Source organism: Schistocerca serialis, chromosome 1 (genome assembly GCF_023864345.2).
Source record: "Schistocerca serialis cubense isolate TAMUIC-IGC-003099 chromosome 1, iqSchSeri2.2, whole genome shotgun sequence".
NCBI classification, from domain to species: Eukaryota; Metazoa; Arthropoda; class Insecta; order Orthoptera; family Acrididae; genus Schistocerca; species Schistocerca serialis.
Genome location: NC_064638.1, coordinates 230,747,467 through 230,773,902, shown reverse-complemented (window position 1 = coordinate 230,773,902; position 26,436 = coordinate 230,747,467). Strand labels below are relative to the sequence as shown.

General features: G+C 39.5%; 1 protein-coding gene across 1 annotated transcript in view; it reads left to right on the top strand.

Moving 5' to 3' along the window:
- The first annotated feature begins 2,605 nt into the window (after positions 1–2,605).
- Positions 2,606–26,436, top strand: part of LOC126461204 (peripherin-2-like) — a 54,344-nt gene continuing 30,513 nt past the window's right edge. Inside the window, exon 1 of the mRNA XM_050095981.1 lies at positions 2,606–2,751. Coding sequence (XP_049951938.1) covers positions 2,606–2,751 — 146 coding nt within the window. The remainder of the gene's footprint in view (positions 2,752–26,436) is intronic.

Below are 26,436 nucleotides of genomic sequence, written 5' to 3'. Positions count from 1 at the left end.
AAAATCCTTGATTATGGAGGTATGAAAGGATTTATTATTCATGACACAAAGATGACACATTTACCAATCACAATTATGTGTATGAAACGGTTTATTATTCATGGTAAAAAATAATACATTTACCAAACAAGTTTCCATCTACAAAAATTTTCGAAGTGAGCTCCTCCCACTTCCATGCAGCCCCTGAGCTTCCTTCTAAATTGTGCTGTATGCTTGTGTTCTATACTTTGCTGTATGCTGTTGACAACTCCTGTTGATTTCTGTATTTCGTCAATCCTCTTTGTATACACACCCTTAGAGCAGCAACATTAGGTATGAGAGACGAATACATCAAGAATTTTAAATGTAAAAAAAAAAAAAAATCCATTTGAATCAAAGCTGGCGATCAGTAAGGCTATAGAATGGATTTCGCTTGACCGACCCAGCTGTTATATGATGAATTATATGATGAATGTATACTCTTTCGAGCAATTTTATCTGACGATGAAATTTTTATATGACAGTTAGTCATTACCTCTGTATTATAGAGACTGCCAAACCACTGTGCTTATTTTAGAGTTAGTCACAATAGGGAACTGCAACATGTGCGTCGATGATGATAATACAACACCTAATCCAAGAACGGATAAAATTTTCAACCAGTCCGGGAATCGTACCTGAGATCCTCGCATTGCACTCACTCACGCTGACCACTGAGTATTCGCCTACTCAGCCGGACTACCAGTGCAGCTGACATACTGAGTGAACAAGTACGATTAAAATTTTAGTTTCCATAAGAGTGAAAGAAAATTAAACAGATAAAAAACGTAAAGGAAGTGAAATCGTAAGAGTATGCTGAAGGTCATTACATTAGACTCGATGTTTGTTGGGCCATTTTCTCTTTGGCAATACCGCCACAGCATAATTTAGAAAAGCCGTGGCGCACCAGTAGCGTAATACGTAGTAAAAAATCTGAAAATAGCTGTGACCACGCCTTTTTCACTACACCGAAAAAAACCGACATCTGAGAAGAAACTGCACTCGTGTTTAACAGCTTTTAATCCAAGTCCATTCCTGATATCGAATCAAATTTATTAAGATACGTATGTAATACGTGTAAAAATACATGAAACATTTGAGTGAGATCTGTCTATGGGCTTCATATTAATTTCCGACAATTATTGCCTATCGAAGTTGCAGGGTGTAAACGATGCATATCGAACGTGCATCGTAAATCGATCAATCGACTCCGTGGCGGGCGTTTTGATCAGTTATTTGTGATCGTCACTTTTATCTGTTTGCTGTCGTTCCCTTAGTTGCTCTAAATTAGATACCTACGCGAATTATTTGTGAGTTTCTAGGGAAACCAGACGATTTATGTCGTTAGTGAGCGGGATGTCTGGTGTTCTTGACGTTTGTTCGGCGGATTCCCTCAAATGGAAAAATCTAATTCCATGTTTTCCCACCGTAGAAAATTGTTCGACTTTTTGTCGCAAATATGGAGTACTACCGGACGAGAAAAAACGGGACTGCGTAGACTTTAGTGGTGCGAACTGTGTAAATCTTCGTAAGGACAGTTTAGATGCTGAAATACCGTTACAATTTCATTACGGACAGTGCGGAAAACGAACGAGTAGCAGGAATATATGGTTCTACTCTTCCAAATTATCCATCCAGACCACCGTAATGGACTTTCACATGAAGACAACAGCGATGACGAGTAAGGTAAGTCGTTTCCTTTGTAATTGCAAGTACTTTCGTGACGCTCTTCTTTTGTCGTTGCTGTAGTGACGACCGTAAACATAACGCAAGCTACTAGAATCGCATGACTGATTTACAATCGCACGTTCGATATGAATCATTTGGACCCTGCGACTTCGATAGGCATTTATTCTTAAATATTACCTTAATTTCATTCCAAATCTATACGGCACTTATGGACAAATTGTATGCCCTATCATAATTGCGTGACTTGGAGAAGTCGTATGTTGGTGACAAAAAATTCGTTATGCGTATTTGAATGCTCACTCCATAGATATTCCTACTCTATGTAACGGAGAACAGTCTTGTCCTTACTAATGATAACAAAGACATCTGTATTCATTACTAATTTTATCTGTGCAGTCCACAGATGCAGCTTGTGGGATGCGACTCTCGATAGTGCCCTATTTGTTCGGCTATCAGCCTTCTTCTGTGTCGTTAAGAGACTATTTTCATGGTTCTAATAGAGACAACCCTGTCACAGCAAACTCTTCATGCTGCGACGTATATTTTGCTTTTTCTGAACTTGGTCTCTTTGATATGTTCTATCGGAGTAATAGCAACCGGCATTCACATCTGGGTGAAAGTTGGGTCGTATCTGAGCATGATATCAATCAGCGACGGGTACATGCTTCCCGTCCTACTGTCGGGAATAGGGACGGTATGTTTCCCGCCGAGCTTCGCGGGATTAATAATGAGCCGCTGGGCGAGACCTAGGAAAGCAGACATGCGAATAAACAAGTGGCTGTTTTGGTATGCTGTCACGGCTGCAGTGATTTCTGTAGCGATACTGATTGTAACGCTTATATGCGTGTTTCATTCTATTTATGACAACAAAAGTGTTCATCACGCTCTTTTAAAGGCTATGAAAGAGTATGCTACAAATGCGCAGATGAAATCATCGATCGACATTCTCCAGATTACGTTCAAATGTTGTGGGAGTAAGTCGTACAAGGAATGGTTCTACGTTTCGTGGTTTGATCCTCAGCTGGGCGGCGTTGAACTAGAGAAGTAAGTCCAAAAGTATGATTTTAAATTACTAAATGTAGACTTGTTCAGTAGATATCATCATTGTTGGGATTTATCACTCACCAAACTAAATCTCGGGCTACGCCACCGAAAAGTGTATGGATGTAATAAAAAGTTCTAAGTAAGCAACGGAAAGCTGGTGTAGACGATGTGTACCGTTAGTTTACATGGAAATCGTGGTGACTGCTACCAAAATTTTATTACACAACCTGCTGTTTACTTTATGGTGCCTAAATAATAATGCGAGCAGTAAATGGCCAGATGTTTTCAGTAAATAGACGATTTCCCATGTCGAGTACTGCACATATTCTAAATATGACTAATCTGAAGGTAATTAAAATTTTCTTTGTTCTTCTCCATAGATCTTCAGTTGCTTAATCTTGATAGGAGATGAGAAGGCATCTGTTTTGTCAACAAAGCTTTTGTTATTTAACTGTTGGTGCGAATTTTCTTAGAAAAAGTCAAGTGATTTTTGTAGTTGAACTACGAGACTTCATTTTCTGAGTTGCACCTCCCAACGGCAGGTTCTGAGAGTTTGTTGCTGACGTGCTGCGTTTTCATGAGACAAACTTCCGGAATACGAAAACAGTTTTTCGCTGTCGCTTTTCCTCATAAGCGAAAGTACCAGACATTGGTTTTCCGATCGTCAATTGTTTTATACGAATGGACTCTCGAAATCTGCTTTTCCGACTTATAGATGTAGTAAAAAGTTCGAAGTAAGCAAGGGGAAGTTGGTATAGTGGATGTGTACCGTCAGTTCACATGTTTACAGGGAAATCGTGGTGATTGCTACCAACATTTTGTTACACAACCTGCTGTTGTACAGAAACCAGAAGGCAGTTATAGGAGTAGAGGGCCATGAAAGGAAAGCAGTGCTTGGGAAGGGAGTGAGACAGGGTTGTAGCCTATCCCCGACGTTATTCAATCTGTATATTGAGCAAGCAATAAAGGAAACAAAAGAAAAATTCGGAGTAGGTATTAAAATCCATGGAGAAGAAATAAAAACTTTGAGGTTCGCCGATGACATTGTAATTCTGTCAGAGACAGCAAAGGACCTGGAAGAGCAGTTGAATGGAATGGACAGTGTCTTGAAAGGAGGATATAAGATGAACATCAACAAAAGGAAAACGAGGATAATGGAATGTAGTCGCATTAAGTCGGGCGATGCTGAGGGAATTAGATTAGAAAATGAGACATTTAAAGTAGTAAAGGAGTTTTGCTATTTGGGGAGCAAAATAGCTGATGACGGTCGAAGTAGAGAGGATATGAAATGTAGACTGCCAATGGCAAGGAAAGCGTTTCTGAAGAAGAGAAATTTGTTAACATCGAGTATAGATTTAAGTGTTAGGAAGTCGTTTCTGAAAGTATTTGTATGGAGTGTAGCCATGTATGGAAGTGAAACATGGACGATAATTAGTTTGGACAAGAAGAGAATAGTAGCTTTCGAAATGTGGTGCTACAGAAGAATACTGAAGATTACGAGGGCAGTTCAATAAGTAATGCAACACTTTTTTTTCTCGGCCAATTTTGGTTGAAATAACCGGAAATTTTTTGTGGAATATTTTCAAACATTCCCGCTTCGTCTCGTATAGTTTCATTGACTTCCGACAGGTGGCAGCGCTGTACGGAGCTGTTAAAATGGCGTCTGTAACGGATGTGCGTTGCAAACAACGGGCAGTGATCGAGTTTCTTTTGGCGGAAAACCAGGGCAGATATTCATAGGCGCTTGCAGAATGTCTACGGTGATCTGGCAGTGGACAAAAGCATGGTGAGTCGTTGGACAACGTGTGTGTCATCATCGCCGCAAGGTCAAGCAAGGCTGTCTGATCTCCCGCGTGCGGGCCGGCCGTGCACAGCTGTGACTCCTGCAATGGCGGAGCGTGCGAACACACTCGTTCGAGATGATCGACGGATCACCATCAAACAACTCAGTGCTCAACTTGACATCTCTGTTGGTAGTGCTGTCACAATTGTTCACCAGTTGGGACATTCAAAGGTTTGTTCCCGCTGGGTCCCTCGTTGCCTAACCGAACACCATAAAGAGCAAAGGAGAACCATCTGTGCGGAATTGCTTGCTCGTCATGTGGCTGAGGGTGATAATTTCTTGTCAAAGATTGTTACAGGCGATGAAACATGGGTTCATCACTTCGAACCTGAAACAAAACGGCAATCAATGGAGTGGCGCCACACCCACTCCCCTACCAAGAAAAAGTTTAAAGCCATACCCTCAGCCGGTAAAGTCATGGTTACAGTCTTCTGGGACGCTGAAGGGGTTATTCTGTTCGACGTCCTTCCCCATGGTCAAACGATCAACTCTGAAGTGTATTGTGCTACTCTTCAGAAATTGAAGAAACGACTTCAGCGTGTTCGTAGGCACAAAAATCTGAACGAACTTCTCCTTCTTCATGACAATGCAAGACCTCACACAAGTCTTCGCACCCGAGAGGAGCTCACAAAACTTCAGTGAACTGTTCTTCCTCATACACCCTACAGCCTCGATCTCGCACCGTCGGATTTCCATATGTTTGGCCCAATGAAGGACGCAATCCGAGGGAGGCACTACGCGGATGATGAAGTTATTGATGCAGTACGACGTTGGCTCCGACATCGACCAGTGGAATGGTACCGTGCAGGCATACAGGCCCTCATTTCAAGGTGGCGTAAGGCCGTAGCATTGAATGGCGATAACCTGGTGTATTTCAATGCTGAATAAAACAACCCCTGTTTCAGAAAAAAAAATGTGTTGCATTACTTATTGAACTGCCCTCGTAGATGGGTAGATCACATAACTAATGAGGAGGTATTGACTAGAATTGGGGAGAAGAGAAATTTGTGGCACAATTTGACTAGAAGAAGGGATCGGTTGGTAGGACATGTTCCGAGGCATCGAGGGGTCACCAATTTAGTATTGGAGGGCAGCGTGGAGGGCAAAAATAGTAGAGGAAGACCAAGAGATGAATACACTAAGCAGATTCAGAAGGATGTAGGTTGCTGTAGGTACTGGGAGATGAAGAAGCTTGCGCAGGATAGAGTAGCATGGAAAGCTGCATCAAACCAGTCTCTGGACTGAAGACCACAACAACAGCAGGTGGGTTAAAATAACAAGATGGTTGACAGACACCGAATGGGGCGTTATTGTCGGTTCGCCGTTGCCCACGCCTAGAGCGGCCGTGGTGGAACACCGGCAACACCGGCTTAAATACTGAATTTCTTCGTTGGTTTCCCATTAACCTGCAGTACTGACTTCGCCTTGCAGAATCATAATAGACGTATCGCTTTTCAGCTCACTTTCTTTTTAGCTACAATAATTCTTTTGCATATTGTAAAAGAAACACATGTTACGTTATTGGCCATAGTTTATTACAGTCTGTAAAGCGATAGCATAACGGAGAAAAAAAAAGAGAGGCAGCAACTAAGCTCGTTATCTAGTTGATTGTTGCTGTGGTAACTTTGTTGTTACGGCCGGGGTATAGTCAGCATGATTGCTGTCCAATTCAATGTCGGAGATAAATGACTTCTTCCTCAGTGTGGTATTTCTTCATCACCTTGGCTGGACAAACAACGTCATTCATCAAACATCACTGTCACAAAAACGGTGGAGTGTCTACACGGGTTCGAAAATCGATTGTAAAAAATGAAGTCTGACATCTGGAGTCACATTTCCAGCATCGATATTAGAGTGTTTGTATGATCAGTATCAAGCGGTGTTAGCAAAATTGGTTAACGAAACCCTTTGTTGGGAGTATTTGTTTTGTAAATTAAAAACCACCTTTTCTTGCGGCACTGAATTTCAATTTCCTATCCACCTTTCGCCCGTTCCACTTTACAGCATCATCAATGGGATCTAAAATGATACAGTTTTTATTTTGATATATGTTCTTTGTAGATTATAATATAGTTCAGATCTCGTTTCTTGTGTGAATAAGTGATTACTTACAGTACTTCACGTTTTTTGTTGGCATCTACGTTTACTCTCATGTTAGAGCTCGCGCAGTACCTTCTTTTTCGAAACAGAAGCACGTTTTCATGTTACGAAATTTTTTCTTTACGGTTTTCATATTGTTTCCCCTTGTTGTTGTTGCACGTTAGTCTTCTGTCACTAGTTGTAGATATTTGATCGAAAACTGTTATTGAAAAATGTAACCACTTTGAATTCACGATATGTCTGATGCTGTTTGGTTTGTTTACGTAACATGTTGCCCACCTAACGATGTCTGTTATTTTATTTAGCGTATGTGTGTGTGTGTGTGTGTGTGAAGAGGAGGAGTGGTGCTGGGGTGGGTGTATTGGTGGTTATTCAGTGCGAGTTGTAGAATGTTTAATATGATTGTAATAGCTGACAGAGAGTGGTTGAAAGTTTTGATGTTCAACTGATTTGAGTGCTGGCGTAAACTATTTTGTGGAAGGGTTCATGGACAAGTGAGTGGGAAGACATTGGGTGGTATTATTATTATTATTATTATGACAATAATCCTCTGTCGGAGTGCTACTCTACTGTTATATGTGCTAGTGTGAACAATGAGTTGCTTGGCATGTGCACGTGAGTATTCAACAGGGTTTTCTTTCCTACTTTGGTTTCCTGTATGTGGTAATTTTCTTGGAGGGCTAGGAGGTGTGTTTTATTGTTATTTTTTTTTTATTTTCGTATTTTCTTCTCCAGAGTTAGTTTGTCATAGTGTTTTCTTAGGTGTTCTACGTGGAGTGGTTTGTCCCATACTTACTCTGTAATTAATATATACCTGCTTTTTGGTGTAGATTCTGTTTTGGGAGCCCTGTGTAAACGTAGTATTTCTTTGAGTCAACGATCTCTCTACCACTTGGACTGAGAACTCGGCTCACAGAGCGAAATAATTTTTTTATTGTAATATATTGTACATTCTACATCACTTGACAGGAACACAATGTGACGAATAATATCTGAATAGTTTCATAGTTGTATAAACGTTTAATAGCACAGTGCAGCGTGTTATGCAAAATAAGACAAATGATTTCTGATTCCACGTTGGTTAATGAGAATTATATACATTACACTTCATTTCGCCTTTTATTATAAATTAATACAAAAGAAAATTCATTGAGAGGTCTTTTGTCTTCACTAAGATTTTCACTTTGGAGACGATGTAGGCGTGTACAGTCATTGTTTTAGCCAAGTCGCCTCTTGATATCTCCGTCAGCAACCAAGAAAAAGGCGGCCTTCAATGCAGTATTTACAGAGACCGAAGGCAACAACGCGGACTTGATAGGCGTGTTCATGGAACAGCTCATGATTAAATCTTAGGTGAGTAATGGCAGCCATAGAAAGTCTACATTATCTACATTTTTTACTGCATGGTTTTGCTGGAAGCGGTGGTACAATATTGGTATAGCTTTCCCATGAGAATTTTACATCTTTTGTTCATTTGCTTCCTTATTTTTATTTTGATGTTATTAAAAGGACATCAACAGTTGGTATTTTTTTGAACTCCTCTGTTCTGTACACAATGCTTTCTCTATTGCCCAATATAAAAACAGTGATTTTTTTCTGTCGCGTAACTTTTGTATTATACAGAGGATGCCGTGCATGATATAATTATTTGTGGTGTCTATGTGCTGATATTTTATCAGCTTCGAGGCCAATCGTGAAATCTGTGTTTTCCTCGGGCCTTTTTGATTAACTTAGGGCCTGCAAGATGCAATGGGTACCACGGTAAGGGCTGTTGCTTCTGATGGCAATTTAAACACAACCCCTTACTTCTTAGTGTAGTCTAGAAAAGCGCTGCCTGTCTACCTTCTTCGTTGAAGTATTTTAGATGCATTGGTATAGATTACCTTTTCTGTCGTCCATGTGGGTATGGAATACGTTACGCTATTATTCATGCCGTGTTAGCAGACTGGCAGAGGGTTGCGACGCTGGGACGACCCTTGTGCTTAAGGACGGAAATTTGCTGTAATCTACAATGGGTGAGGAGTAAGTCGATGACGTAGAGGCAGAGTTGAGAATTAAAGACCTGCTTGAGGAGGAAAGTTCCCAAGCTGAGGCAGTGGACTGCGAGTTCATCTTGTAAGAACTGAAGCGTTACAGGAGGAATTTCACATTTCCTAATTGTGCGTGGCAGATGGGGTGATCAGGTCTGCCTCTAATCAATATAATTTTTTTACTATTGTTTTAATGCTGAACTTGTATGGATCAAGTCTGTTAGTACTCCGGACATTTTACCAACGTCGAGTGTATTCATGCAGGGATGATTTATTTGGTTGGCGATACTGCCGAACCGTTCGTATTTAGCCACTCCCAGATATTTCTCATAGCGTCACCCATTTTATGTTGGTACTCTTTCATATGTTTCACATTTAGTGTTGTAATACCTGAATCTCCCATTGGATGGCATTATGTAAAACCGCAGCGAATACATTAAATAGCAAAGGAGAGATAACTGAGACCTACAGTAGTCCTACAGTTGTTTCTCTTGATCATATACATTTTTCCTTATCCGTGTTGATGAGTCTCCTGTTAGTAGCGGACAACGGTTGAAAAGACTGTAGTCGGGATTCTAAGATTTAGAAGCTTCGTAGCTAATAGAGGAATCAACATATTTTCATAGGCACTGGAGATGCCTGCGTACACCACCAGAATGCAATTATTGCCTGTTATCGATGACTACCTGCAAATAAACTAACTTTTGTGCTCTGTTATTTCCTGAAAACTATTTTACCCTTAGGTAGGACGTTCTGGCTTTCCTTGTGCTTTTTCCATGTCCTATTGCCAAGGTGATTTCTGAAAGGCTGATATTTTGTCGCTGTTGACTTTGGTGATTATAAGCTCCACGATGTCAGGTGTGATGCTGTAAGCTATATTTTCTAGGAATTTCTACGATGAGACAAGATTTGTTCTATGCATTATGATTTATAGTTTTGACAGATAGGTTGCCATAGAAATCTCCTCTTCGTATCTTACTTGAGTGTTTGACAATGGCTCTGACTTCAAGATGACAAGGTTACTTGTAGCTTGTATCTCCTAACGATTTTTTTTCCTCGTTACTTACTTCCTCGTATTCTCTGTCCCACCAGAGTGATAATAACGTACTGAATGGTTGAAATGCACTGTTTTGTGGAATGTTACGTTTAAATGCTGTTGTGATGCACTTGATAAAGTTGGTATGATCTGTCTTCGTCTGCCAACTTTCCTTTATACATTCCGTTGTCTGTTCAGAGTACTCAGCCCAGCCAACTATTCAAATACTCCATTTACGACAAAGGCAGACTATATTGCTTACGACTTATAAAATAAATAAAATAAAATAAAATAAAATAAAATATTAATTATTTTATCTGTATGATTGTCTCTCCTATGAGTCGTCAGGTTTTAATTATTCGGTATCAGACGCTTGACAATGGCTTTTTCGTAAAGGTAATGTTACTCGTAGTTGACCGTGAAATAAAACTGAAATAATCGGACTTCGTAATTAAATCGTTTCCAAAGACTGCTGCGGTAGGTGCGGACTCATAAACTAAATCTCAATATTACAATAATTTGCCAGCCATGCCAAAACGTCGTACAGAGGTGATTGTCTACTAAACAAAAAAATTACACAGTTAGTTAAATCAGATATATTCAATGAATAAGCCTACAGTTCACAATCCTACTTACTTTTATAAATATAAATTCTTTTCAGAATCGAGTGCCTAGTATGGTTGCAACTCGCAGTAATTTTCTATAACATGAAATATGGCGGTGTGCCAGACAATAAACTAAAATACGTGCTTCTCGCACCACTTCAACCAGAGCGCTCTTTTCTTAATCAGACATACGAGTAACGTAATTGTGCTTTTGTTTTATCAGCGACACAGCGCTGCAGTTGTGTGCCATAGGCTTTATTTATTTGTCACTGATTATTTATTTAATTAATATCTCGCGTTTCCGAGGAAACTCACGCTCGGCATGCAAATGTGCCTTTATATTGCCCCCTGAATTGCGAGGCGAAAGGACACACCTGCAGGCGAGCAATTCACCTAAAGGCACAAGAAAATCTAAGTTATCTACAACTATTTACATGACCTACATTATACACATTATACACATTATATACAACTTTGAATGACGCGGGTGCGCCGTAAAAGTTCTTATGTTGGCAGATAGAGTGCGCGCATGCGCAGAAGCGTCTGTGTGACTGCCGTTATGTCGTACAGTTAGATCACGCGGCACAGTATTGCAGTTCATATTGTTCGTGTGCGCGCGTTTCTCAGTCGTTGCACAAAGAAAATATTCAACCAAGATTACATATGAAGACTACATTCTATGACAGGTAACTTAGTTTTGAATTTACAATATTCGTTATAACACAATGCAACTTAGATTGTTGAATGTTCTTAGTTACATAGTATTGTTTTGAAATACTTCAAAGAAAAATGTCCGTATTTTTCAGGTGTGTTGACCTATATACATCGTGTCGTTATTACAGTTCATATTCATCTGCTGCACAATAATTTTTTTTTTTTTACAGGTTAGTATCGTCGTGGTAAAGTTTTTTGATCACAGTAACATCGTTGTATAACAACGTGATTAATACATAAGCGTGTCCATTTCCCATTTCCATTATAGTCGTTGTGATGCAGTTCGTTGTAAGTAAAAGCATTGCTTATTACAGATCAGACGTGACCCGTCGAGTAATTGGTCCACGTGCAGTTCGTTTTTTACATTCCGTGGAAGCTTGGTTGCAGAACCTCGGACGGCACATAGCTGGCGTCGATCCTTGGACAGTCCACGTAAGCGTGTCCGTCACATTTCGAGAACATTTCATTCCCTGAAGTTCCAACCAAAATTCTTCCACCCGTCGTGTTGTTTTCTGGACAGGCACTTTGTGTCCATTTAATCCAGTTAACATCTTGAAGTTGGGTACTGTAGTAATGTCACTAGACGATGCACGAATTATTCACTTCACATTTTCAGTTTTTTTGCTGAATATAGCTCACCTAAATGTTCGTAGTTATTAATCAAGGAAATCGTTCATCGCGTTTACATAGGTACGATGCATAATGAATGGCATTAACCGTTTCCTTCACATAGGTTTCTGCGTAGTTGCAGAGTTAGTAATGTTCGTTAATGTCCGTGAACAGAGGTTCACTATGCAATGTCTTTTTGGCACTCGTTTTGTTCAAATTTTTTACATGATACATCAGTTAAAAAGAAAATAAGTAATTATACATACACACGTCACATATTTTCTTAGCATAAACATAATACAGTTGCACATAAACATGTTTACATCATCATTACATTGCTATAGGTTATTACATTGTGTCACATTTGATTACATGAATTGCAGATATTTACATCCTCTTTAGCGGTTTTCCTGGGATATTATCGATGTTTTTTTTTTTGTGATGTCATCTGAAATTAAGATAGGTTAGACACAACATTCATTACATCAGTAGGCAAGACCAGGCGTTTTCACTACTCAATAAATATTCAAAATAGTAAGAGAGAGAAAATGTTCGATTCCTCGCGTTTTGTGCGTGTGTGTAGAGTGTCTGTGTGGCCTTGACTACTGATAGATGCTTTTCGTGTTGAGAGATGTGCATCTAATCTATTTCTCAAAGTAAAAGATCGCTTCACAGATGACGTCTGTCAGTTCGTCAGGTGTCATACCAAGTCAGTGGTACCTACAATAACAAATGTTCCGTGAAAAAATTAATATATCATTCACTGTTACGTAATCATAAATTTTACTTTAATATTCAGTCTCCTCGGTGGAGCCGCGGCGTTGAAAGAAAAGTTCTTCTGTCTTCAACTGCGACTCTGGAACGCTGAAATGAAAATTTCTATACTACTTATTATCTGTGTTGTAGCAACAGAGTTTTTCGAGTTGCTTAGCAATATTTTGATGGGTATGTCTTTGACATTATTCAGCATGAAATGCTCTAAGATCTCGGTGTGCGTATAGCCCAATAATTTTGTTAGTTCTACGATGTTGTAACAGATACGCACCAGGGTGCGGTATGTTAACAATTATATAAGGTCCTTCATATAGCAGACGCCACTTAGCGTTGCGTCGTTTGAGTGCAACAGATTTATGATGAGTACGAAGTAGTACAAGCATTCCTACCTCGAATTTTTGTTTTCTTTTTATTATGTTTCTGTGATGTTTGTTTCGTATCTGTGCGTGATGTGTCAGCGTAGTCAATACTTCTTTTATTTTCTGTTCAGGTGTGATTTCCTTGTCTGACAACTTAGGTAATGGTTCTATCCACTGATCGTTCTGTTTGCAATTGAACACGATCTCGTTAGGTGTGTAATTTGTATCGTAAATATTTAAGTTATTGTGTACGTCTTCGAAAAGACTTAGGTAGGACACCCAATTAGTATGTTTTGATGAAATATAGGTCCTCATGAAACGGTTTAATTCTCGGAAAAGTCTCTCGGTCGCGTTACATTGTGGACTAAACCTCGAAATAAATATACTTTTAATGTTATTGTCCTTCAAGAAATTTCTCCATTTGTACCCAGAATAGTATGCTGCATTATCTGATAGAATTGCTTTAGGTTTTCCCACGTGCGTCAGGTAATCACTTGAGAATCTTCGTATTATAGCACTTGCAGTGGCGGATTTTAAAGCATAAAGTTTAACATGTTTAGAAAATATATCGTAAAAAGCTAAGATATATTTGACGCCTCCAGAGCTTGCTGGATGCGGTCCACTGATGTCAGTACACAGAATTTCCAGGGGTTTACTAGGTAAAATAGAATGTAAATCTGTTTTTGTGGACAAATTCTGAGGTTTTGATTTTTGACATATGACACATGTTTTCAGTTCCCTGTAAGTTTTTCTTCTCATATTGCTAAAATAACAGTATGTACTGAGCTTCGCTAAACACTTTTTTGTCCCATAATGACCCCATACTAAGTGTGTGTGCCAAATTAAATTACGTTCAGACTCTTTGGGAATGCATACACACCAGTTAGTAGCATTTGGATGTCGGCGGTAAAATAGCACATCATTGTGTAACTTGTAATACTTAGTCAAAGGATGATTGTGTTTTTCTACCAGTAATGTTATTATTTTATACCAGTGAGGATCAGATTTTTGTAATTCAGCCATGTTTCTGCACATATCAATATAATATTGGTGATACTGCTTGTCTTGCATTAAGAGAATCCTGTAGTCATTTATATTTTCTAAGTCACTGTTGGTATCATTCATACCTTGTGGAAGTCTATACAAAGTGTCTGCAATGGTGTTGTCCTTACCGCTTATGTACTTAATTTCAAAAGAGTAGTTCTGAAGTGTAACTGCCCATCGTGATAGTCTAGGATGTACAAGTTTACAAGTTAACAAAAATGTCAGGGCCTGGTCATCGGTGTAAATTACTGTATGTTTTCCAAATAAATAATAATTGAATTTCTTGAATGCCCATACTATGGAAAGTGTTTCTAACTCAGTAGTGGAGTATGTACGCTCACATTCAGTTAGAGTGCGACTCGCAAACCCAATAATTCTTATCTGTTCCTCCTCTTTATTCTTTACAACTTGAAATAAGCAACAGCCCAAGCCAGTACGTGAAGCGTCACAAGTCATACAAAAATCTAAATTGAAATCTGGATGGCTCAATATGTTAGCATTCACTAAAGCATGTTTAATTGTATTAAAGTCATTCTGGCACTGTTCCAACCAGATCCAAACTTGATTCTTTCTGAGTAGATTTAGCAGATGTTTACTGTTCAAAAGTGGTTGTGGCAAAAAACGTCTGAAAAATGAACGTAGCCCAAGGAATGATTTTAACTGCTTTTTAGTTCGAGGGCTAGGAAAGTTTCTGATAGCATCTAATTTACTGGGATCCGGACGTATGCCCTGTGAATTAATGATATGTCCTAAATACTTTATCTCACTGCAACCAAACTTTGATTTTCTAAGATTGGCTGTGACTCCAGCTTGTGCAAATTTTTCTAAAATTCTTTGAAGTGTGTCAACGTGTTCATTCCAGGATTGTGTAGCTATCAGTATATCATCTACATAGTGTGTGACTGTCTCAACTAAATCGTCGCCAAGCACGGTATCCAGGGCTGTAATGAATACCCCAGAGCTGACATTCAGTCCGAAGGGTAGAACACAAAACTGATAGGTTCGCCCCCCGAACATAAATGCAGTATATTTCCGAGAATCAGGAGTGATACCCACCTGCCAAAACGAATTAGCGAGATCTATTGTGGAAAAATATTTTGCATCTAGAAATTTCTGTAATTGCTCTTCTAAATTTTCAGGTTTTGTGTGAACCGGTAAAATTATTTCATTAATAGCTCGTGCGTCTAACACTAACCTAATGCTTCCATTTGATTTTTTGACAACAAGTAGAGGACTACAGTAAGGTGAGGTGGATGGTTCAATGACCTTCCAGTCTAACATTTGTTTTAATTCTTGCCACACAGCAGGTCGTTGAGATAACGGTACGTTATATGTCTTATGGTAGAAGATCTTGTGAGGCTTAACTTCAATCTTGTACACATACGTGTTGATAACACCTAATCGTTTGGTAAAAACTTGTAAATATTTGGATAACACTTCCTGTAGTTTTATACGTTCATGTACACTGAGAGCTGTAGCTTCACTTATCTTATGATCAAGCAATGTTTTCAAGTCCATTAGCTCTGCGTCAGATGAGCGTGTTTGCATGTCTTGAATGTCTTTGTCAAGTACTAACTGAACCTTGTACCCTGTACAGTGTTTGTCATGCTTTAGAGTTCTCCTGTCCAAATCAATAATAATTACCCTGCTTTTATCATTTAAAATACATTTACCTTTGGAGAAGTCTATAATGCAGTCCTTCTCGCTCATAATATCTATTCCTAATATGCAATTAGTCACAAGGTTTTGTACAACCAGGAATGGCCATTGTACGGTTCCATTACCTATTTTAACGTTTACAAAAACTTGCTTCGTAACCCTACATGACTTATTACCTAGTGCAGTAGTTATTTTACAGTTTTGGGCAGGAAACTCAGGCACAGGTTCCAATTCACACATCTTTTTATAAAAATTAAAAGATAAAACGCTCACAGCTGCACCTGTATCTAGGATAATAGTAGTTGGAATCCCACCTACTACACCAGTAGTGGATGCTAAAACAATTTCATTTGTGTTTAAACGACATTGTGTACTGTCTTGTAAAAGTTCATCTGATATATTGTTATTGTGGTTGTATCTTATAAATAAAACAGGTAGTTTTTGTTTAGAATTACTCGGCATATCATTATTCTGTTGTTCAAGTGTGGTGTCAAATAACTGATTAACATTGAAGCCGCCCCCCATGGATTCTTCAGCCACGACCTGGGGCAAAGTAGTGACTGTTTCTAGTTTGTTGGATTAGCATTTGTACTAGGTACTGACACAGATTGAGGTTGTGCATCAGGTGTCATTTCTATTATATTCACATTCGGATATTGCCTATTATGATCTGCAAACTTTTGCGGTTGTTGTTGCTGTTGCGCATTATAACTTACCTGTCGGTCGTAAGGTATGCTCCAATTTTGACCTGGTGGCTGCTGTGGTAAAGCAGAGTTTGAATGAAAGTACTGATCGTTACGAGTCCAACCTTGATGCTGTCTTGGCTCGTAGTTATTATTATTTCTATTTCTGTTTGTGTTTTTGTTATTACCTTTGTATCCGTTGTTACCGTTGTAGTTATTACCGCGGTGCCTTTTGTATGGATTGCCGCATGAAATGTTATTACTGTTGTAACTATTGTTTGTATTGGAATACGCGTGTTGATTTTGATTTCCGTACTGAGACGGCATGTGAGTTTGCTGTTTTTGTTGTACCGCGTATCCAACTGTGGGCGCGCCAGAATTGTGTTGGCAAGCCTGCATGTTTTTCATACCACTAGTGTAAACATTGTGGCTGCTGTTTTGCCGCGCGAAGCGCTGATCTTCAAGTAACATGTCAACCGAATCTAAAGCTGTTAAAAAATAATCTGAATCGTCATCCGGGATATGTAGGAGTTTTTCTTTAATGTTGAAAGGCAATTTGGCCTTCAACGCACGGAGTATATCTCGCGTTGCGACTGGTTCGTCTAAAAAGTGTCCCATGTTCAAGTATTTTTCAAAATATCTGCGTAAGTTACCATTTTTACTGTTAAAAGTTTCAGGTTCTAAAATTTGTCTTCTGAGTCGCTCCTGAACGGATTGCGACCAGAATTTGTTCAGAAAAGCACGCTCAAACTCACTGTACGTGGTACATACGTCAGCTTGACTGTATGCCCAGACAGCTGCATCGCCTTGGATGTAACCGACAATATATGAAATCTTTTTCCGGTCACTCCAAGTGCGTGGAAATGCGTTACTAAAAGATTTGAGAAAAATCACCGGATGAATGGTTCGTTTTTCTGGGATAGAAATCTGAAATTGCCTGTGTTTCATTAAGCTTTCGTCTTCCTTTGCATTATGATATGGATTTGTCCCACTGTAATTACTGCTATGTCCAGCTGGCGAGTAATAACGATAATGTTGCTGTGGTTTACCATGATAATAGCTTGTGTTTGTGTTTGCACATCGTGGTATGTGTTGTAGTCGTGGTGTGTTTTGTTCTTGTGTGTTTGTCGTGTGCGGTATGTGTGTGTCATACTCGAATGTATATTGGTTCCTGAACTGTGCATTTTGACTGATATTTTCGTTACATTCAGACTGTGGTCGATCGGTGAATTGTCTCATGGGTGCAGTGACGGATTGTACTGCGTCACTGATCAGCTGTTTGTTATTAGTAATGTATTGCGCTACGGAGTCGTGCACAATTGTTGGTAAATTTTCACGTAAGCATCTATCAAAATGTTTGTCTTTGTTGACTACCCAATCATGAAATTCTTTATTAATATTTTGAAAATGAGCTGTGGCATCAGATTGTAAGATGTCAGTCAGGTGTTGTTCAACATTGTCAAATTTATTCTGTACGGCAGTAATTCGTTTTTCAAGGTTGTCATGTACTGAAGGATATGTTTGAATTTGTTCAGTAAGAACTTCACACGTGACATTAAGGTTTTTTACTTGTGTCTGTAAAAGTGCTACGTCAGTTGTAGTCTTTTCTTGTCTCGTATTAAGCTGGGAAAATTTAGCACTGAGTTCAGTCATCTGTTTGGTCAGTGTGGCGTCTATATGTTCCACACGCTTACATAAAGTGTCATTACCTGTCTTGAGTGCTATGAGATCAGATTTGATTCCGTCATTTTGTGTCTTTAACTGTTCATTTTGCGTCTGTAAGGTTGTCATGTTTTCGGCGTTTTGTTTCATTAGCATTTGTAACATGTCGGCAATGTTTACCGTTTGCAAGGTCTCTGCCCCCGCCGCGTCATTAGACGTGACGTCATGCATTAACATGGGCTCTGATTGAGACTTTGAAATTTTTGTGGTGGAAGGCCTATTGTCAAAATTTTCGTCAACACTTGCCTCAATGTTTAATGAATCGTCACTACCGGTTGCTGTCGTAAAGTCATTTTCTAACATTTGTCTCTCGTCCGAGTCGGATTGCGTCTGAATAGTACGTCTTTGCTGTTCCATTTTTGCGTATTGTTTTCTAGTTATTACCATGCCACACGTGATATATGTTTCAAGAAAATATTTGACACTGATTTTAAAATAAAATGCAGTTGAGCATGAATCGGTCGTAGCAACAATGGCTGTCTGTTAATTTAAAAATATAAACTGAATTTGAGATTATTGGTAATGGCTGCTGGCCATGTTACATGATATCGTACAGAAGTCGGCCATATTGTACACTCGTGTATTGGTATTGTTGCATACGTTATTGTTTAAGGAAAAATACTGAGAATGGAATTTATCACTGAAACTGTTATGCGGAAAAGAAACACTACAGAATTTTACTGAAAAGCTAATACACTGAATTATACGTCTGGTCAAGCCTGCTAATGCAAAGATGCTGCGTCTTACCTTATTTTGCTGGAAGCTTCTTTGCGTCTTCCCGCAAAAATTTTATAATTGCCAAATATCTTCTGATTTTTGTTATTTCTCATATAGTCAAGTCCAGGTCCAGAAAGTTGATTTTTCACATGAAACAAAGAGAACAATGTAACAAATGACAAAATAACAAGTCCTGTCACGGTCGCCAATATAAAATAAATAAAATAAAATAAAATAAAATATTAATTATTTTATCTGTATGATTGTCTCTCCTATGAGTCGTCAGGTTTTAATTATTCGGTATCAGACGCTTGACAATGGCTTTTTCGTAAAGGTAATGTTACTCGTAGTTGACCGTGAAATAAAACTGAAATAATCGGACTTCGTAATTAAATCGTTTCCAAAGACTGCTGCGGTAGGTGCGGACTCATAAACTAAATCTCAATATTACAATAATTTGCCAGCCATGCCAAAACGTCGTACAGAGGTGATTGTCTACTAAACAAAAAAATTACACAGTTAGTTCAATCAGATATATTCAATGAATAAGCCTACAGTTCACAATCCTACTTACTTTTATAAATATAAATTCTTTTCAGAATCGAGTGCCTAGTATGGTTGCAACTCGCAGTAATTTTCTATAACATGAAATATGGCGGTGTGCCAGACAATAAACTAAAATACGTGCTTCTCGCACCGCTTCAACCAGAGCTCTCTTTTCTTAATCAGACATACGAGTAACGTAATTGTGCTTTTGTTTTATCAGCGACACAGCGCTGCAGTTGTGTGCCATAGGCTTTATTTATTTGTCACTGATTATTTATTTAATTAATATCTCGCGTTTCTGAGGAAACTCACGCTCGGCATGCAAATGTGCCTTTATAGACTGAAGTACTTAACATCTGATATAGGTAGGTGATTAGGTATCAGCGATCCTTGGAATACTTCTCAACTGAGGTAATGAGTGATATTGGCTGTGGAGAAGCCGACATTTACTGTGCTGTCACGTTTGTTATGTTTTGCTGCACTTTTTGAAGTCCTGTTGCTTAAGACAACCAAGCAGCCCCTTCATGTTAATAGGAGTAGGTCCCAGAACGAGTAATGGGCATTAACATTCCCAACGTTAACTGATTGGTGTTTTGTTGAATTAAATCATTCTTTTTGGTTGATGACTGGTGCTGTTTCAGTTTGGCACTCAACGGAGAGAAGATCCCACATCCTAAAGGACTCGCCAGTAACATCTGTGGTGTAAATGTACGAGGTGTGTTCAGAAAATAAAGATAATATTTATATTTTGGAAATTATTTTATTTATTCCTCTACATAAGAGTTATCCCCTTCATAATGTTCCTCACTAGATGTTATACATTTATGCCAGCTTTTTCTAATTCCCGCAACACTTCTGGAAATCGATTTTGAGGTAGCTCTTAGCTTTCTCTGGAAAGTGTTTTTAATCTCATCTATGCTTATGAAAAGGTTTTCTCTATTTCTGCTAACAGAAAAAAGTAAAATGCGTCCAAGCCTGGAAATGTTGATGTGAGCAGGTTCATTGTTGTGATTCAAAAGCCCTGGCTTCTTACGCCACGAATATGGGTGTTACAGCGCTTTGAACTTGTAAGTAATACTCCTTATTGATCGTTCGACCTTGTGGCAAGGTCTCATGGTGCACTACACTTTTAACACCGAAGAACACAGTATGCATAATCTTCGCTTTTGAATGTACTTACTAGCCGAGCCTTCATTGTTGATGGTTCAGAATGCTTTTCCACTGGAACCATTGAGCCTTAATTTCATCACATCTGTACACCCATATTTATTATCTATTATGACACATCTTATAAGTTCTGCATCATTGTTGACAGCATCTAGCGACTCTTGAGCAAGTAGCATTCGCCCCTGTTCTGGTTCGTAATTCAACAATTTCGGAAAAGATTTTGCTGTCAGAAGTGTTGTAACCAAAACATTCAAAAACATTTCATCCCACGAGCCAGTTGATACAGCAGATTCTTCAGCGATTTTGCTGATTGTGTTTCGGCGATTGTTCCTAACCATTTTCCAGTTTCCACGATTTAATCGTTTAATGATGTGCTGGGCCGTCCAGGGCTGTTGCTTTTCTTCGTCGTCTTCATGACCCTCTTTGAAACACTTATACTACTCGTAAACCCTTGTCTTACCCATAGCAGATCCGCTGGAAGCAATATATAACATTTCTAAAACTTTGCTGCACTACATTTCGTTGATCTAGTAAAATTTGATAAACGTTCCCTGATTCATTTTTATAAAAAATTAAGTAATCACCGATGCTACTAGGCCACATCTCACACCCGAGTGAACATCCGATAAGACTAACTCTATTCAGATACTTTTCAAATATGTTTATCAACGCGACAAGTACAAAATCGCTCTAGTCAGATTAATACAACACTCCATAAAGCAAAATTCTCGTTTTTTAACACGCCTTGTACATATTATTAGTACAATGTTTGTAGTCTGTAGTCTTACTCGTATAATTTAACAGGCAACGCATTAGCTTGCGGGCAGGTAAATGAACCAGACGCAGATCGAATTCACGATTCGAATAAGTGACCGTTGGTCTGGTACGCCGGGCAGTGTGGATTTTACGTGTATTTCCACGCTCCTTTAGGTAAATGCTTGGCTGGTCCCATCTCCGCCTCAGAACGCACGATACGCAAACAGTTAAAATGAGTTAATACACAGAAAAGATTTTGCAGAACTCACAGAGAAATGGCGCACAACTTCCCCTCCTGTGATCAACTGACGATTGTGGCGACAGGAATGACATAGGAATCCAGTCACAAAAAAGTTATCTGTTAAAATAAACTGAAACTGAACGCTAGGAAAGAGAGAGAGGTTTGCATTTTATGCCACGTTTAATGAACTTAGTACTTCTTTTGCACCCATCTATTTGGTAGCTCTGAACGACGTCGTAGCCATAAAAAAGAAGCACTCTTCTGGTTTAAGCAATGCAGATATACTGATCGACTGTATCAGCATCAGGACACTGTCGTTATTTGCCTTTATAGAGCATGGATTTCGCTGCATGATACCTTTGGTGTAGTTCTCCACTAAAGTTGTCAGATGCTACAAAGAGTCCTTGACGAAGCTGCACTGTGTCGATGATCCTAACTAGACATCAGGATTTACCTCTTCCAACACTGCTAATACTATATTACAAATATTGTTGATGAATTCTTCCGTACTTAGGGCATTGTTTCCTTGTCTATCGGACTGCGTGGATTGTAGCGGCCTGGGGTATAATATGTTTGATGGGAAGCCATAACTTCTGATGTGAACAATTAGTAGCAGGAGAAATGTACTCTGGTCGTAACTCTCCGAGTGGAGCAATAGATAATATTTTCTTCCTTTTTTGGTGCGTTTGTGGTGGGTGAAATGATTATTCCTCATGTTGTGTGCATACCGCAGGGGATGATAATGCTTCCACCCGAGACTCCCACTACGTGTATGTACATACTGTTACTTACCTGATAGGAACATGGTCGCGTTTTGATAGATTTTAACACCGATTCCCAACGCCACAGTAACGTATGTCCATTTACCACATTTGTCAGCATCCTGCTTATATGAAACATCTTTGTACGCCATCTTTCTTTGAATTTCTGCCTGTCGAATGTGTTCAGTACATCTACGATTGTTTGATGTATGCGTACAGGGGTAGTGAGGGTGTGGTCCCGTTGCACTCCCTGATGTCATGTGGGCACACCTCTGTTGACTGCGGCACTGCTTACTGTTTACCGTTGTGCCCAGAGCGTAAGCATCTGAAACACTGCAGGAATGCACTGTTACGCGACTTTATAGGCCAGCGAACTCCATGAATATAAAGATTATCCATTCTTCTCTGTGATTTGAAGGCATATGAACATATATAAGAAGGGGAGTACATCTTTCTAAAAAATATTTTGACTGAGGAGACTTTAACTTCACGTCTTATGGTTCTTAACTTTCCTTGTTATCATAGTTCAATTTGCACATTTCGAATACCTCTCTAAAGTGCCATATGTTTGGTTTATGTTTTTAGATGGTAATTTAAAATAAGTTGGTGGTCGACTAGGTAACTGACTGGCTTTCCGGAGTTTAGTACATTAGTACCTTATACGTCGATTGGGGAATATATTCGTAACATTTACGCTCATCCTGTCTGCTGCTTGTTAGTACAATAGTTATTCAGACGGTATCAGCTGTAGTCTGTATATATTTGTCTTCTCATTTAACAAACACAAAAGCGGGCCTGTGTCATTAAACCTCAAACAAGTTCGTTTTGATGAAACATTGCACCAACAAGTATTCATGTTATCATCATGATGGCTTTATCAGCGACAGATGTGCAGGTTGCAGAAGTCGTACGCTGGTGGATGTAGCTTCCAGCAGTCTGCCTGATTCTGTCCCCCGTCCTCTGGATTTCCTCAAGTTGACATCTCCCATGGTCGTGCTGGATCTGCAGCGGTAATTCTTGTTCAAATATTATTGTGCATTGTAAGCTGTGTGGCTCCGACAGTTGCACACTTGCTATTTTTTATGCCTGATTGAAAAGGCCGACGGTGGATCATACAAAAGTTGGAATTCTAATATCTTTAAGTGAACTGCTAGCAGGTCATGGTGTTTGGGACACAGCAATATTCATCTGGTCTTCCCCATAACTGAAACTGTGCACCACGGAAGATGATCCGAGTGTTTGAGAAAAAAGTCATCCGTTTTCACGAGTCTATATCTTCTACACGAATGAAGACAGATACTCGGGATAGTGTTTAACTTAGTCATTGAAATTAAAAGTTTGTCTTGGCAGCAGTTGTAAGCTGCCGTCTCGTGTGATTACCAGCATTGGTCCACCTTGTACAGCTCGTTCATTACCCAACGAGTATCGAGCTTAGATAGCGGTTAAACAGTGACGGAAGGCGTTTTGTATGTAATTCATTTACAAATGTGCAGCGTGATTTTCGTCGAGAGTACATCACTGTAATTCCTACAGCTCAAAGCATTCGACGACGGCACAAGTAGTTCCAAGACGTTGGTGTTTAGATCTCCATGATGGTGATGAAGAACAACGCGTAGAGTTTAGTGAGCTCTTTCTAGGATTGGAAATGAAAGATAACACTTTACATTTACGTTTAATGTTCAGTGATGTAGGTAAAATCTATGTAAGAACATAGGGAACATAGCAGCCACAAACCACAGGCAAACCTGACAGAGAGTCTCCAAGGCATCACGTGTTTTGCGCTAATTTTTTCTTGAAAAGCTTTGTAATCCGCTCTTTTTTTTTTGCGGAAAAGATGCGCAACGGAGTATGTTGAAGATATGACGCTCTGCAATTGCAAGAACGCACCGAAAATTTCATTTATTAACAGAACGGAGCACAAAGCTTGCATGTAAAATCCTTTATCATCACCAGTAAGCCGCCTCGAACGATCAAATCAAATGGTTCAAATGACTCTGAGCACAATGCGACTTAAATTCTGAAGTCATCAGTCGCCTAGAACTTAGAACTAATTAAACCTAACTAATCTAAGGACATCACACACATCCATGCCCGAGGCAGGATTCGAACCTGCGAATGTAACGGTCGCTCGGCTCCAGACTGTAGCGCCTAGAACCGCACGGCCACTCCGGCAGGCCGCCTCGTACGATCGATCGACCGTAAGGAGCACACGAATCTCGCACAGTGCCATTTGCTCCCGAGGTTGGTCAATCTCGCGGTTTGTGATCGGATGAATCTTTTTGAAGCACAAAAAAAGTTTCGTGCACATGTGATAATGTGATAGTGTGATAGTCATGCCAACAAATGCATACAGCGTGATTTGTGGTAAACATTATAAGGTATGAAACTTCCAGGCAGATTAAAACTGTGTGCCGGACCGAGACCGGGACCTTTGCCTTTCGCGGGCAAGCGCTCTACCGACTTTTCTTTTCTTTTTTCTTTTTTTTTTTTTAAATCTCATTTTGTTTGCTATTGTTCGTTGCATCTGCTCGGGTCGGACGTCGTAAGACATCCGTTTAAGTTCGTTGTTGATCGATTAGCTCAGTTTTTTTATTACAGAGGGCTGCTAACCCTCTGACCGAATACGCTGAGCTACCGTGCCGGCTAACTGAGCTACCCAAGCACGACTCAGGCCCCGTCGTCACAGCTTTAATTCCGCCAGTTCCTCGTCTCCTACCAGGAGAGCTTCTGTGAAGTTTGGAAGATAGGAGACGAGGAACTGACGGAATTAAAGCTGTGAGGACGGGGCGTGAGTCGTGCCTGGGTAGCTCAGTCGGTAGAGCGCTTGCCCGCGGAAGGCAAAGGTCCCAAGTTCGAGTCTCGGCCCGGCACACAGTTTTAATCTGCCAGGAAGTTTCATACCAGCGTACACTCCGCTGTAGAGTGAAAATTTCGTTCTAGAAATATTATAAGGTATGTTTCCCTGGTGCTACTCGCTGGTCATTTTAATAACGCAGTAATGTTATCGTTCTCGAAAGCACTTTTCACGTCATGCAACGTATATTGTAGAAGATGACCGTTAACGACCGTACTGTGCTGAAATATACATGGCACGCGACCTTTTTTTAACGAACTGACAAATTTGTGGTCACGTCTGTTACTATAGATGCACTTGAAAAAGAAAGTTCTAGATAAAACAAAGTAATTTAAAACACAGCCTAGTGGAATCACGTTATTTCTCAAATTTGTTGAGGCTGTGGGATCCACCCAGAAGAAAGTAACCCTGTTTTTTGATGGGCAAACATGCATTGTCACACTTCCTCGTTCCGTAATGAAAGCTCGAGGCAGACCGATATAGACTTGAAATCTGCTTCGCCTCGCAAAAGCCACAAATTGACAACATACTACTCCAGATAACCAGTATGTTAAAAATGTATTTCACTTTAAACTGAGAAGTTTGTACCTATTAATATCATTTTGTACTTAATCTTGCACAGTTCTGTCGCTTTTATTTACATTGGTAATGGAGTGTCTGTGCAAATGATGATTACTTTGTTGAGGAGGCGTTTGCATTGTTTGAGGTACTTGATTTTACGGAGCGCGTTGTTGTGTTGCAAGACTGTGGGATAATAAATAAAGTATAAGTGAATTTGATCAATGAGTCAAAGTCCAGTTGACTTTCCAGTTTTGAAGTGATATAGCGACACTGTTTTTTGCACTCGTCATGAAAAAAAGTCCATTTCGTTGTTCTCCGTAAATCTGGGACATCCCGTGTAGCAGATTCAATTAATGTAGCACAGAATTGGAAAGTATTTACATTGCATTTTAGTCCAACTACTTCTCTTGTTCAACTGCGACGTATCATATATGCTTGAAATTGTCAAGTTGGGGGTGATGTAGATTAATGTAGAAACAAAAACACGATTTCAAACTGCTAACACTGCTGTTGTACAGCATTTATTGAGATGACAGGATTCAGCAAACTAAGAATATCTGATGACGACAATGTAGTTTGCTGAAACCTGTCATCTCAATAAATACTGCACAGTAGTGATCTTGGCTGTTTAATGCAGCACTTCTGTTTCTACTGTAACATAACATTCTCAAAATAAGTAGAGTTTTGGGTAGCACGAGCAGGTAGCTGCAGTTTGGCATTAAGTTTACTTTGTGTTAGATGTCAGTTAGTAGAATCAGTGCAACGGGTATCTGAAATGCATGCCGAATGTTAGACGAAGGATCAAAAGCCCTTTAACAAGGAGTAAATCGCACAATAATCTCGATTACAAATTAATATGAACGGAAAGCTCCCATTGCATTCCAGAATACTTTAGCTACATAAT